Source organism: Protomyctophum parallelum (genome assembly GCF_964188405.1).
Source record: "Protomyctophum parallelum genome assembly, chromosome: 9".
NCBI lineage: Eukaryota > Metazoa > Chordata > Actinopteri > Myctophiformes > Myctophidae > Protomyctophum > Protomyctophum parallelum.
In genome coordinates, this window is record NC_139706.1 from 23,787,209 (window position 1) to 23,802,596 (window position 15,388).

A 15,388-nucleotide genomic window follows, 5' to 3' on the forward strand; every position below is an offset into this window, starting at 1 on the left:
CACACTCGCACACACGCGCACATGCACACGCACACACAAGGGGGAGTTGTTCATCAACATGGCAGGCGGCAGCTTAGAAATAGCAGGAAAGAGCATCAAAGGGAAACATCTTAATATGGAGCAGAATGGATGCTGCACACGCACGCACGCACGCATCACATCTACTTCTAACACATAGGCTACAGTACATACACAAGTACAGTCAATATAGAAATACAAGAGCAGCCATGCAGAAATTTGCATCGTGACAGTTCCTGTGAACATGCATATATAAATATGGAACACTAAAGTTTGCCTACGAGAACAAAGTGAGAGGAAGGAAGGACGCGCACGCACGCACGCACGCACGCACGCACGCACGCACGCACGCACGCACGCACGCACGCACGCACACACACACACACACACACACACACACACACACACACACACACACACACACACACACACACACTAACAAAATAATAAACTATTCAATCAATCAAAAAATAGCAAAAACAGTCAATTTACGGTATGTGTTGTGAGCTTGTATTTATGCTATTCAGGGTACAGTCATGGATTAAGTGGTAAAGACAAGATACTGTGAAGAGAGGACTTGACTTCAACAGCTGCTGTTTACTGTCACTGTGTGTGGGGAATCTCATCATAACCTTTAAATATAGAAAGTTCAAAATTAAACGAACATGTTTAGCTCAGCATCATCTATCAGACTTTAGTTAAATTCTCAAGGCATACTGTATGCTTAATATTTTCATAAGATGGTCGGATCATGTTGTGCTGCTGTCTCAAAGGGCTTTTGGGGAACGGGTTTGCTCCATGCAGTACCTTAGGTGGCTCTTACGCAGCTGTGTAAGCTATGCATGAGCTGAAGTCGCTTTGGGAAACCCAGCCAATGACAGTGTCAGCCCAGGGGCCTGTGTTTGGATCAATTAGACTGAAAACCCACCTGCTGAACACCTGGCTTCCAGACTCATGGACAGAGGTTTCCTCAAAATCTTCGTCCTCCTGCTCCGATGTATGGCATGCTAGCCTGGACTTGGAGAGCTTCTGCAGAGGGGAGCAAAGGGGGAAAAAGATGTAATCAAATACTCAATATACTTGATTAAAAAAAAGTCAATACATACCTACCTATATTGTAATATTAATTAATATTCATTCATAATTCATACAATACCATTAAAAAAAACGTAGACATGAATGAATCCTACATTAACATTAATAGTGACAAATGTACACAAATCCTGCCCACACAGGCTCTACATCCATTACATACACATGAATGATTCTTCCCACATACCAACATGCACCACGTCCTTAAAAGAACAGTGTGTATCCTTCATTGAGAACATCATTGCTTGTGTGCGTGTGCGTGCATGTTTAGTGCAGATAGTGTGGGCTTGGCAATATGTGTGTGTACTGGTGCACCATTTGTTTCTTTGACAGGAGTAGCAGCATCTCCATTAAAGCTTAAATGGAGTTGAGGGGAGGATGAGACTGTGGTCACAGTAATTACAGGCCTTGGGTTGCTTGTCAAAAGGTTGCACGCACGCACGCGCACGCACGCACGCACGCACGCACGCACGCACGCACGCACGCACGCACGCACGCACGCACACACACACACACACACACACACACACACACACACACACACACACACACACACACACACACGATACAAGGATACAAAATAGAAAGAGGGAAGCGTGAAAGAATGTGGGGGTAGAAAGAATGGAACACAGGTCGAGGGAATGTGATGCAAAAGAAAGGTCATCGTCATGTGATGAAAGAGGAATAATAATCTGCCTTGGGCACGAGGGGATGTGAGGAGAACAAACAAACAAGCGCAACATGTTGATAACTGACCCTATTTGACCCTATTTCAATGAGCGGATAAAGGGCTCCATTTTCGTCTGATCTTTCTAAATACACTGTTTTGAGATTTAACAGTGGGGAAGGGGTGTTCCCCCACTAAAGTTGGTATTATTCCCCACAAATAAACATTTAATTCAATTAATTTACTTCCTATTTACCAGTAGTCTCGCGTTGCCAGGCAATCAGAGATTTGACCTACAAATGCATCTGGTGAGTGGTGACATCAAATTTGTGTGTGTGATTGTGTACTGTATGTGTATGTGTGTGTGTGTGTGTGTGTGTGTGTGTGTGTGTGTGTGTGTGCGTGCATGCGTGCGTGCGTGCGTGCGTACAAATGAAAAACCCTGAAACAACCCTTGGTCACATGTTCACAGTACTCACCTTCTGTTTAAGCGTCGTGAGGAAGGATCTGCTGTGGGATTTCTTCAGAGCCGCTTTAGAATTCTGGATAAAATTAAAACAAGGTTATAAACTGTTGGTGTCGTAGAGCGCCACCGAGTGGCGCTCTACGACCTTGTAGGTCTGCTATTTTTGAAAAATCGAAGAACCACTGACATAGAAACATAGGCCCTCATTTATCAACCGTGCATACGCCAAAAAATGGGCGCACGCCGAAATTACCGACATTTTCGGCATTTAACATTTCCGGCAAAGCTTGAAATTGAACGTGACAACGTTCAAAACCCACGTCTGCTCGGGACTTGGCGTGCGTTTTGTCCTCACCTGTTTTTCTGTCGTAGAACAGCGGAGCAGCATTGTTTGACCAGCTGAGAGGCTGTCACAGGCATTTAAACATATGTTTTCACTCCTAAAATGTTAATATAAAACGGTATGTGTATGCAGTAAGAAACTGCAAAAAAAAAAAAAAAAGAGAGATTTCCAACTTTACAAGTAATTAAAATCGCGCAATTAAAAACAATATAACATGTTTACAATGTATTAGTTTGTGCTTAATCAAACAGTGCTTTACTGGCCTTGTAATACGAGCACACTTGTGAGATGATTTTGGAGCGCATGCGGTGATGCGGCATATGTGATTATGATATTATTAAAAGAAAAGGCATAAATGGACTGCACGCCTTTATTTCCAAGTGACAATGACAAGCATACAGCTTGCATATTTGTAGTAAGTACTAGCAGGCTTAAGGGGCTTAATCATTCACCATTTAAATAAGTGCTTAGACAGGTTTTGACAGTTCAGATAAAAGCGAGATCATTTTCGGGGGTCGGGAGCCTGAGGACAGGACCGCGGCGTGCGTCGCCAATACATACCAGCACACATGCAAGCAAGCCTTCATCCATATGTTTATGATTCGTTCATCAATGATCAAATCACTACATAAATGTTGATTATGACTGCCTTGACGACATGATAGCCTATCTCTCATGCAGGCATCACTGACACTCACCCACAGGACTTTAATATCACAGCAGTGCGCAGTCTCACGCCTTCGCCGTGCACTGCGCACGAATGGGTAAAATTAATATAGGCCAGCCCAAACGTATTCCATTCATGGCGATGCGATGTCGATGTGTCATGTAGGTGCGTGCGTGGACATGACAGCAAGGCCTACAACTTTATTTAATTCATGCAGGTGTTCGTTCTTTATTTGTTTAACAACACACCAGTTAGTTGGGCTTGCAAGTTGCGTGTGCGTGCTGTGCGTGTGTATGAGAGAGGGGGGTGAGGCGGGCAGCAAGGCACGGGAGAAACCTATTTTTTCATGTAACCATGGTTTCAGTAAACGTATTGCCGTTGTTCATGTCGCAAAAACGAGGGCGAGGCTAGATTTAATAGGGTGTGCCAGATAGATTTCAGCCGTGACATTTATTAACGTCAGAACGAAATTAAGGAAGGATCAGCTGTTTGCGATCACTTTATAAATGCCGTGGCGATGTGGGTGTACTACGAAACCTGCACTCGAATCTGTGGCAGATTTTACACTCGATTGATAAATGAGGGCCATAGCTTTTTCAGAAAACTGTCAGGATGTGGAAGACATTTTTAGAATCTGATCTCAGGTCAAAATGTGAAACACTAAATCCTGAATCTCAACTTTTCTGCAGGGGCAAATAGGTGAGAGAGAGGAAGAGCTGGAAATAGAGGGAGCAATGAGGAAAAGAGCAGATTATATTTACATAGAGATATTGACAAGCCGAAATAGGGACAGTGACAGGGGTTAACGAGAGAGGCAAAAAGAAGCGGAGTGTGTGATAGTTTGATGGACAGAATGGGGTGAGAGGCTGAACAGTAAATTAGAATAAAAATGCAACAGGGACACTCAATGAGCAACACTACTGCATTAAAATGGATGTCAGGAAACTCAAGCTTCTATGAATAGCACAAAAGGCAGGCAGGGAGATTAAATATTAAGTAATACTGCAAGATGTTCAGTCTCTCATTGCTTTTTGGTCAGTTTTTCAGTGTTTTGAATTTCCAGCCATCATTGAACTTCATCATCATGGACAGCCACTATGTGCACATGCACACTGGCTGTCCATGTTGTGTCTGTGTCTGTGTGCGTGTGCGTGTGTGTGTGTGCGTCTTTTTTTTCTACTTTCAAATTCTTTGTTTGGCCCAAAACATTGGGGTGCAGTACTTAGTTTAGACAGTTTTTGGTTTAGACTAGTCATTGGTTAGACCAGTCATTAGTCCTACAACTACAACCTATCTCAAACCCTCACCCTAAACCTAACCTCCCCCGGGGCAGCACACCTAAACCTAACCTTAACCCATGTCTAACCAAAAACATTGTGTTTATTGTCATGATTTGTCACGACAAGAATTGGCTTTGTCCGCGGCGTAAACGTCTTTAAATAAATACTTTCTGAAAAGTCTATGAGGAAAATGAACGGGGATTTATTTTCCGGGTCTCTCGAGGGGGCGGGACTGCGACGCTCTATGTGGACCAGTATGCGGACCATGGTGACATTGATCAATTCTTGATGAAAAGTTTCTAATATATTATTTAGGCCCCAAAATCTATGAATCTCACACTATTAAGGCAACCGGCCGGTTTCACGCGCTGCACAAGGTGCCCTTTTTTCACTTGAGCACCTGCCCCTCTAAATGTCTGTGCACGCCAATGATCTACCCTTAGGTCTGCAGTGGAACAAAGGAAACACAGCCAAATGTCCAGTTTACAACCTTTCACTAATCATCTAAACCGGACACTTGGATGGATACACAATGGGGAATGAAGTCTTCTGTTTGTAGTGGAGTCAAGGTGCTTCTTGAGGGCGTACCTGCCGGACGTTGTTCTGAAGTCCCTGATGGGTGGCCCGTAGCAGAGCTTGGATAGAGAAGCTGTCAGTGTCTTCCTTGTCCCCGATCTGAGACTCCTTCAGCAGGGAGTCCAATTTATTTCTGATGTGAGACTCTACCTGGTGATGGCCATTCTGTGTTGGGAAGAGAAGAGAAGAGAAGAGAAGAGAAGAGAAGAGAAGAGAAGAGAAGAGAAGAGAAGAGAAGAGAAGAGAAGAGAAGAGAAGAGAAGAGAAGAGAAGAGAAGAGAAGAGAAGAGAAGAGAAGAGAAGAGAAGAGAAGAGAAGAGAAGAGAAGAGAAGAGAAGAGAAGAGAAGAGAAGAGAAATAATGAATTCGCTTCAACAGAGACAGTGATGCATGAATCTATAGATAGATCTATCTATGGCAGTGGTTCCCAAAGTGGGGCTTTCCTAAAACAATATTTAAGCATAAAAAGTATCACTTTGCCTTTCTTTCACATCTCATTATGTCACTGGCATTATGTCCTGTAGCTTAACACTTCTGCTTTAACACAATGAGTGCCACCTGGTGGACAAAAGTGGTGGCCCTTGGGTGCCACATGATGAGTATTTTGAGTATTTTGAGTATGGCGCGCGTCTGGTTTGTCGCCATCTTGGATGCTAATACCAATAGCGCCAATGCTAGTGAGCTAAGGCGAGGTCCATCCTTGCTCCAGAAAACGCCATATTCCACGATCACCGAAAGATCTGAAATGACCTCCGAACATCACCAACCTGATCAACACCACGGACAGCGGTGTAGTTTCAGAGAATAGAGCATGGAAAGCCGTGGCTAATACAGAAGCTATTATGGGAGTTGCGTGCGCAACTCCGGTGCAGGCGAGGGCCTAGCAACAGTGCCTAGAAACCGGAGCGCTTCCAAAAATGGAAAATAGCGAGGCATTTTTATTTTTTCTTTATAAATGTTTTATCCCACGATTTTGTAACCCATTTTTCACCCCTGTGTCAATCATCTAATGTGATCCTGGGCTCTACACACCCTCCACCAACCTAGTCCCCATATATGGGGGACAAGGGGAGAGCAACGGACTTGAACTCATGCTTCCTTCATGCCTGAGTGTCCAAGTTGCTCCTTTACACCTGACAGGGGGGAGTTTCCCTGGTTGGACGTAGCGCGTGGAAGGAACACGTTATTCCAACCAGTTCCTTTCCCCTCCATCAGGCGCCCCGGCTGGCCAGGGGGAGGCAGTTTAGTGACCAGGATTACTGCATGTTTTTTGTGAGGGTACCTACCCTAGGGGACACGGGGAGAACATGCAAACTCCACACAGAAAAGCCCTTTCGCCAACCCCGCCTTCGGGTATGGGCAGACGCTGAGGAGGAAACACGCCGCCAGCACCCACAGCGTCCAGAGTGGGAATCGAACCCAGGACCTTCTAGCTGTGAGGCGACAGCGCTACCAACTGTGCCACCGTGCCCCTGAGGCATTCTTATATCGATATTAAATGCATTAAGTGCCATCGTGTCCGATGAAGGATCCAAACGGGAAGTCCTTGCCAGAATTTGCGCAAACAAATATCTGTAGCTTTTTGTTAACAGCAAGCATAACGGTTGTGGAAGATTAAGCCCTGTATTCCAGTATAAAATTGCACAATAAAGGGGTAATTCTGGCTTTCATGGCTTCAATAAATTGGGGAATAAATAAGCAGCTAATAATAATAAGCTCTAAAACGATGCTGAAGTTTAGCAGTGATCTACAATGCTATAGATCATACAGTAGTTGTATGTCTGCCATTATAAAAAAGATGCAATAAACAAGCCATGACATTATGCTGTCTTTTGAACTACGTAACTATTTTAATGCCGTCATCTTCTATTCACTGTGACAAAATGTTTGACTGCACCATTAAGCATTGATTAGCACGAACATTACTACACGCATGATGTAGCAAGGATGTGTGTAGCAACATTACAACCTAATTAGTGCAGCTATTGCATCTAGAACAGCAATGCCATTACGATGCAATTATCTATCCATTACTTGCGTGTGGTGGGAAGTATTTGCTTCTTAAACATGACGGTATTCCAGTCCAAATGAAGCAGTTCAACTAGACCAGTCATTCTCAACCTTTCTTGGATCCGGGCCCACTTCAAAATCTCAAAAGTGATTGCGGTCCCCCCGTCTGACCACTCAACATGGCAGTAAGTGGCCCACTTGTAATATCCTCACGGCACACCACTAGGCTCACAGGAACACAGAGTACCTCCAAAGTTTAGGAGTGGAGAGGATGGAATGGCCGTGAGTCCAGACCTCAACCCAATTGAACACTTGTGGGATCAGCTTGGGCGTGCTGTAAGTGCGACCAACAGAACCAAGTGTTGTTTTTTCCTTATTACTGTGGGAGAGTGCAATCATCCAATCCACTAAGCAACTCAAAGCAAGGGTTGGTATACACATTTTTGGGGGCGCTACCCACCCGCTTAGCTGTGTTGCTCATTCCACGAATGCCCGATCCTTAAAATCTATACCTCGTTGTATGTACAGGTGACAACGATCAACGATTTTACAATTATATAAAACATACACCAATTGGTATTATCAAAGTGGAGAAATAAAGGACCAAAGTGACATTTCTGAACTTTTGTTGCTGAGTATATAATTTTTTTTTTAAATGGTATATTTTTTTAGATTGTATTACACAATACTTACTCTGATCTTTTTTAATCCTATAGGCTACCTGACAAATAAACCAAAGTACGAAAAAAAACTAAAACTAAACTAAAACTAAGCATTTCACCTAAATAAAAACTAAATAAAAACTAGCAAACCCGCTCTAAAAACGAACTAAAACTAACTGAATTAGAAAGAAAAAAGTCAAAACTAACTAAAACTAAACTATAATGAAAAAACCAAAACTATTATAACCTTGGTCCACTCCTTACATTACTGTGCTTCAGTTTAAAGTCATCCTCAATTTCATCAGCGCTGTCGTCGTCTGACACGTCCCCTTCCTCTGCATCTGCAGACAGATAGGGAGGAAGACGTTTCCCCTGGGGAGAGAGAGAGAGACAGACAGACAGACAGACAGACAGACAGACAGACAGACAGACAGACAGACAGACAGACAGACAGACAGACAGACAGACAGACAGACAGACAGACAGACAGACAGACAGACAGACGGGGGAGGGTATTAAAGAGAGATATGAAAGAGGGAATTGCATTGTCTCAATCGAATTCACCTCACACTTTGAGCATGTTGAGCATTTTTCTTTTTTCAAAAAAGGGGGAGAAAGACTCTCCTAACTAGAAAAAGTGCCCTTCCGGGCACAGGTCTCCACCAGGTTATCCACAGATCCGTGCAGTTAGAGGTAAAAACACTTTTCGGCCAGTTATAGCGCCACCTTGAGGCTGAGTTGAAATTGTTCATGTGGCATTTCGTCCTCGGCCTAGTGGGAATGTGGGTGCACAATTTCACAGAAATCACGCAATGTGTTCATGATTTGCAGCATTTTGTTTGAAACTGAGCACTCCTGTGAACTTTGGAAGCCAATCTTAACCAATCAGGATGGAGTCTGATAAATCTGAAAGACCCGTTTCGTTGAATGGCTCTAGAGAGACTGTGTACCAATTTGCGTGATGTTTGGACAAAATCTGTAGGTGTACTGTGCAAAAACTTGTTTTGCACAAAGCGGCCTCCTGGTGGCGCTATAACAGGCCGTTCTGGAAAGTTTGGGGCAGAGGTTCATGGTTGGCATCCAGGGAGTGTGTGTGCAAAATATGGCATCGAAAAACTTGTTTTGCACAAAGTGGCCTCCTGGTGGCGCTATAACAGGCCGTTCTGGAAAGTTTGGGGCAGAGGTTCATGGTTGGCATCCAGGGAGTGTGTGTGCAAAATATGGCATCGACCGGGTTAACGGTGGCCGAGATTAGCTGTTCACGGACACACGGACGGACGGACGGACGGAGTGCAAAACATACTCTCCCCACATGCCTTCGGCCTGGTGGAGACAACTAGTTCGAAATACCAGAGCGAAGCTGATCCTTTCCCACGTCAGAAGGAGCGTGTATTGACCTTAAAAGTCTCCTATACTCTCACATACACATCAATGTCCCCTCCCTCCCATATCTTAAACATATGCACACTGACATGTGTGTCAAACTGTCATGACTGCATACAACTCAAAATAAAGGCACACAGACTAACAACACACACACACACACACACACACACACACACACACACACACACTGTATGCCCCCTAGACACGGCACGATTTTCAAATTTGTCAGAAAGCCAAGATCGCTCCGCAGTTCACTCCCTAAATCAGCTGTCAAGTCATTGTGGTTTCCCGACTATTATGACATATCGGTGACACCGTGACAGGGGATATCACACACTGCAAGATATTCAACAGGACACAATAGACAGATGTGCAATATATATATTTTATTTTTATTTTCTTGGTGTTATTTGTATTACGAGCAAGAGCAATTGTAATTTCCCTTGGTGATCAAACTATTTCTGTTCAATTTCTGCATCTCCAATTCTCCAACGTCTGCTTGGTCACGGAAACATGCATAATTTAAGCGATATTACACGAGAGGGTGTTCTTTATTGTCATTAATGCACGCCTGCAGTGCCGTAGGAACTCCCGCCCGCAACTATTGCAGAAGTGCATTAAAAAAGCTATAACATGCATTTTAAAACAGTTTTTAATATTTCATATCATATTGTCTATGTCCCTCAAACTTATTTCTAATGGTGTGAGCCTCAATCACCACTCTGATATAACCAGTCCATGGCATTAATTTTTTGCTTCTGAAGCTGTTTTAGCTGCAGTACCACAAAGTACCAAGTAGGTGGTGGGGGTGCTGATATGCAACTTATTTAATATTTGAGTCATTATAATACTGATGCTAGATAAACACAGGCTTGTTTCCATTCCATGCCAGCTTGGAAAATCAACAATGGCGGACAAAGTGGAAATGCAAATTTGAAACTGAAGACTGAAGAGAGGGAGGAATTATACAACGTAGGGTGACATTGATGACATCACAAATATGACCAAATAATTTCAGTTGTTCCTGAGAGCAATTTCTATAAAAGCCCCTATATGATGAGGAATCCTGTAAAAAGTTAAAAAAAAATGACTTTAATGACGATAAAGAACACCCTCCAGTGTAATATTGCAATTATACAACAGTTACCCTTAAAACTAAGATAATCGCAGAAAAATGATATGTTTTTATAATGACAGATGTGATGTAGTCACTACGACCACAAATGTCCCAAGAAACTAGCTAGCCTATAGCCACTAAGTCTGCTGCGCTCTGGGAGAAAAACACAGCTGAAATCTTTGTTTTGATTAGGTGTTCCTTTGCACTGGTTTAAGGAACGGCTATTAGCTGTTTCAACCAATCAGATTGCTTCCTTGAAATGACCTGTTGTATAATTGAAATTACATGATTCCATTCGCAACATGGGATCCCTGCATAGATTGATTCCAACCAGTGTGATAACTATATTAATGTAAAATATTTAAAATGTCATAAAACGAATAAAATATTGCCTACATTACCATAGGCACAGCAGAATGGGAGGTATTTTGTTTGCAAATATAATACTGCTATTTGTATAATATAATTACAGCTCTTTTCGTTCAGGGAGACCTCATGCGACCTTGTATGCATGAGGAGTCCAAGCTGCTTCTTTTCACCTAAAGCCAAGGGAGAGTTTCCCTGGCCAGACGTAGCGTGTAGAAGGAACACGTTATTCCGACCAGGGGAAGGTAGTTTAGAGAACAGCCTGGATTACTGCATGTTTTTTTGTGAGGGTACCTAGCCTAGGGGACACAGGGAGAACATGCAAACTCCACACAAAAAGGCCCTTTCGCCAACCCCACCTCAGATAAATGGTTTATCTTGGTTTATCATTATGAAATTATGAATATTAATGCAGGCTACTAGAGTAGGCGACAAAGAAATTATATGCTCTCACTGAACCTGCAACCCATACAAACCCTGCAACAGTGCAGGAGCGCAGTGTCAGAAGAGAACGTACATGTTTTGTGGTGGTGCTGATTCCAACTATAGCAACTAGCAACTTAACGCTGTCTACAATAATATCATCAGATTTAACACCATAATATCCCCACGTGGATCAAAAAAGCTTCATATATCAATCCATCTATCTACGTTTCTGCCTGTGACAGTCTGATTAAATAGTCTCATTTACGTGTAAATCTCATTTACACAACACAATGAACCAAGAAAGCTGCTCTGTATGCTGGTCACAACACATTTCATATCATTATTGACTGGCAGTCGTCAACAGCTCTAGATATGAAACCTGCCAGATATCTCGAGATGCTCGTCGATTGCATCCTTGACTGCTGAAATGACACACAACTCGCTTCTTTGAACCGTTCACACAGCGAGCAAAACCCCGGGGACTGTGGGGAGTGAATCCCAATTTACACAATTTATTGTTCTCTCTCTCTCCCTCCCTCTCTCTCTCTCTCTCTCTCTCTCTCTCTCTCTCACTGTCTCACATACACTAGTTATCTCCTTTCAAGTTCACTGTGTGTCTCTTTTCCCAGGTTTACAAGCATGAGTTAAAGCCACTTATGACACACACACACACACACACACACACACACACACACACACTCACACATTCAACACTCCAGTCGTATAGATTCCCAGAGTGACTCTCTAAGCAGCTCTTTCAGAAAAGTGGGAGCCCATTAGCAAAGCCACTGGGAAGACGTGTGCGTGGGAGGGGAGGGTTCTCTGACTGATCCTCACTCTGGGAGCCCTGAGCTCCAGTCCAGATGAAGACGACCCACATCACAGCTGTAGCTCCACTCCAACTCCTGCCCACTGAATGCACCCTGCCTTCTACCTCTCCCCATCGATATCCCACAATCCCAGGCCCTCACCCCACACCCAAGGCTCATTTGTCTCACGCAGCGAGCAAGGATAAAAGCTTCCATGCTCAGGAGAGGAGGCGAAAAGGAGATAATAAGAGCAGCAGCTTGAGGAGAGCCTAAAGGTATTTCTTAAATAGGAAATCAATGATGCTCTTTCACCTTGAGGGACTTGACTGAGGAGGGGGCAGTGAATGCACTCCTCTGGAGGAACAATGTTGCCTTCCATCACAGCACAGACATGCAGACATGGGAGATGGGGAGATTTTATCTGGCCGCCATCATATAAAGGAATCCAATAAGTCTGCATGTTGTGCTACCTGTGCACCAATGCAATGCCTCCCCCCCCATCTACCTCAAACCTCTCTCTCCCCCCCCCCCCCCCCCCCCTCTGTCTCTATCTCTCTCTCTCTCTCTCTCCCTCCATGAATAGACTTCTGCCTGTGCTGGTGGATAATGATGTGTGCAGAGTCTCCCCATGCAAACCCTGGTCTGCTTATCTAGCTTGTGTATATGAATAACTCCATGTGTGTCCTGCACAAAATCCCAGCGGTGTCTGCCTGTCATTGCAGCAATTTTAACACACCACCTCCATAACTTATACAATGGCCTAGTTTGATTCAGCCTGTGCAATTCTTCCTTAATTCTCTCCATTCGTTGCCAAAGATTACATTCTTCCAACCTGTGTTCTCATCATCACAAACAAATAGACAGCACAAACATAATATTTTAAACAATTTTGAGAGCCCTCGAGACATGCAAACCAGAGTATTCAACGTAAACACAGACCGGCCGACGTAAAAACGGACCGGCCGACGTAATAACGGACCGGCCGATGGTGCTTACCGGCCGGTATGATCAGCCCTTACTGCCATATTATGTGCCTATAAATGCAATGTTTCACAGTCATACCAAAACAATATCATCTTAACAACTAATTGTATTCCATGTACTCAAAACATGAAGACACACAAGGGGATTTCCCTTGAATGCATCCATATAGACGGGTGACAAATTAAAGAGAAAACCTGAATACAATGAGTAGAGAAATAACAAGGAATGCAGATGTTTCTATCATGTTTTGTGGCATTTATAAAAAAGCTAACCTCGATTTTGGATCAATATTGGAAGAGACGAAATATCTCTCTATATATATATATGTATATTCAAAATAAAAGTTTAATTTCATGACATTTTATGTCCCAAATCCATTGGTTGCACGTGTCCAAAGTGTAGCTTATGTCAGGCACACAAACAAAAATTAGCTCCTCTTACCTTTATGAGTATCTTGCCCTGCAGGCTGTGAGGGCTGGGTAATGTTTTGGAGTCTCTGTTTAGTACGTCATTCAGGTCCAGTTTATCTCCCAGGATCTCTCGGAGATATTGAGCTATCTTCTTCTGCTGCAGGACAGTACAGTGGTTCTCTATAGAGAGGATCACTGGATACCTGAAGAAAACACATTTTTGCCAAAGTTACACACACTTTTAGTGCGAGTATTTAATTGACAGCAATAGGCGACCCCGTTTTTCCTACCCAGTTTCGTACCAGTGAGGGGTGGGAGGGGCTATCCCACAGCAGTCCGCACACACAGAAGTCAAGGCAGAAGGCTGTGTGGAACGTGAAGCGGAACGGAGCTGCGCTTATGAAACAACCCAAATAAAAACTTTTCTGCGAAAACAGAAGCCCAACACGAGGATAAAGGAAACATTCAGTCCAAATGTCCAGTTTGCTAATTCACAACTACTACTACTTTGGTGTTGAAGCTTTGAATTTCTCGTAAATTTACGCTATGTGGGGATTATCTGATGAGGTTAAAACCTATTATATAATATAGCCTTTCCTTTTATATTTTTCCAAGAAGAATACAGCCAGTAGCATATTTGAAATAACTAAAACATTAGAACTCATTTACATCAGAGAATGTTTTCATTCTGGATAAAATCATAAAAATGTTCTCTGGTCTAATCAAATTGCAGGAGTTTTCACGACTCATCTAACTGTAACTAATCCCACCCCTCACTGGTGCGAAACTGGGTAGGAAAAACGGGGCCACATATAGTGGAGAGATGGAGACAGGAAATGCAGAGAGCATGGATGCATGGAGAGAGAGTAGAGGGATGACATTCATGGACTGAAAATGTGATGGATATCTTGACAGTGGTAGAAATCCTGTTTCATCACCGCACAGGCTGGAAAACTGCTGCAGAGCGTATTTCCTTCAAACCTGAGATTAGGCATTGACTCATTTTCATGCCTCCTCTCACATTGATGAGCGTTAAGCCAGATTTATACTTAGTTGCTTGCTGGCGTTGTACACTGAAAAGAGCAGATATACAAGCTCAGTGAACTTCATCCACTATTTGATCTTATTCTCCAGCAATTTCACCAACACACAACCAAGTATACCAAGCCCTTTAGTCTCCTAATCCTAACATACATGTACTGCAGGTCAGTGTTCCCTCTCACCAGAATAAAGGCACACAGACACCAATAACACACACAGAGGATAAGATACAACATAATAAGCAAACATAATCCCTTTGGTACACAACAGGGATAATCAGACAAACACACACTGTCGCCCATTTTCAGATCGACACAAGAAAAGCTCCCGGGTTGTCGTCCTGTATGGAATATTGAAACTAAATGAGCTGTTTAATTTGTCTGTGTGTCGTGTGAGGGTAACAACAATTCAATACAGACTGGCTGCCATTCATTATTATTACAGGTGGCAGTGCTGATAAAATTCATGTCAGCTGAAAGGCAGGTTGGAAATGGAGACAGGAGGAGAAATGGTATTGTCAGATTGAGTGATAGTGAGAGAGAGAGAGAGAGAGAGAGAGAGAGAGAGAGAGAGAGAGAGAGATCCAAGCGAGCCGGTCAGTTGCACACAACAAAACACCGGTTTTACGGTGGTTTTGCTTTAACTACTAGTACTACACAGGACAATGGAATCATTTCCTGTACACGCGTGCATTTTGCGTATATATTATGCATATGTAAAAAAAAAAAAAAGAAGGAAACTGACATATTATGTACTGCATGAATACTGCTAGTGTGTCAGCCTGTGGCGGCAGGCAACGTTGCACCATTCTCCACTACTTTGTTTTGGTGCTGTTAAAGCCGACAGACACTGGCTCCTCAGGCGGCATACTAACTGCTACAAAGCAGATGGCCCAGTAATGGGTACTAATTACAGCCAAGAATTAACACGTCTCTTCAACAGAGCCCAACTTGGCTGACAAAACATAAACAACACATAAAAGTGAGTCATAACATAAGTGACTCCAGTCACTTCAGTTCACAGCTGAAGTGTTGTTGTGTGTCACTGTCCAGCTGGTGCTCGTTGACA

General features: G+C 43.3%; 1 protein-coding gene across 1 annotated transcript in view; it reads right to left on the minus strand.

Moving 5' to 3' along the window:
- The window catches only part of plch1 (phospholipase C, eta 1), a gene marked incomplete at both ends in the record, with an annotated part of 57,672 nt that overhangs the window by 10,238 nt on the left and 32,046 nt on the right, over nucleotides 1-15,388 (minus strand). The window contains 5 exons of the mRNA XM_083773177.1: nucleotides 947-1,047; nucleotides 2,257-2,319; nucleotides 5,122-5,274; nucleotides 8,046-8,153; nucleotides 13,311-13,482. Coding sequence (XP_083629303.1) covers nucleotides 947-1,047; nucleotides 2,257-2,319; nucleotides 5,122-5,274; nucleotides 8,046-8,153; nucleotides 13,311-13,482 — 597 coding nt within the window. The remainder of the gene's footprint in view (nucleotides 1-946; nucleotides 1,048-2,256; nucleotides 2,320-5,121; nucleotides 5,275-8,045; nucleotides 8,154-13,310; nucleotides 13,483-15,388) is intronic.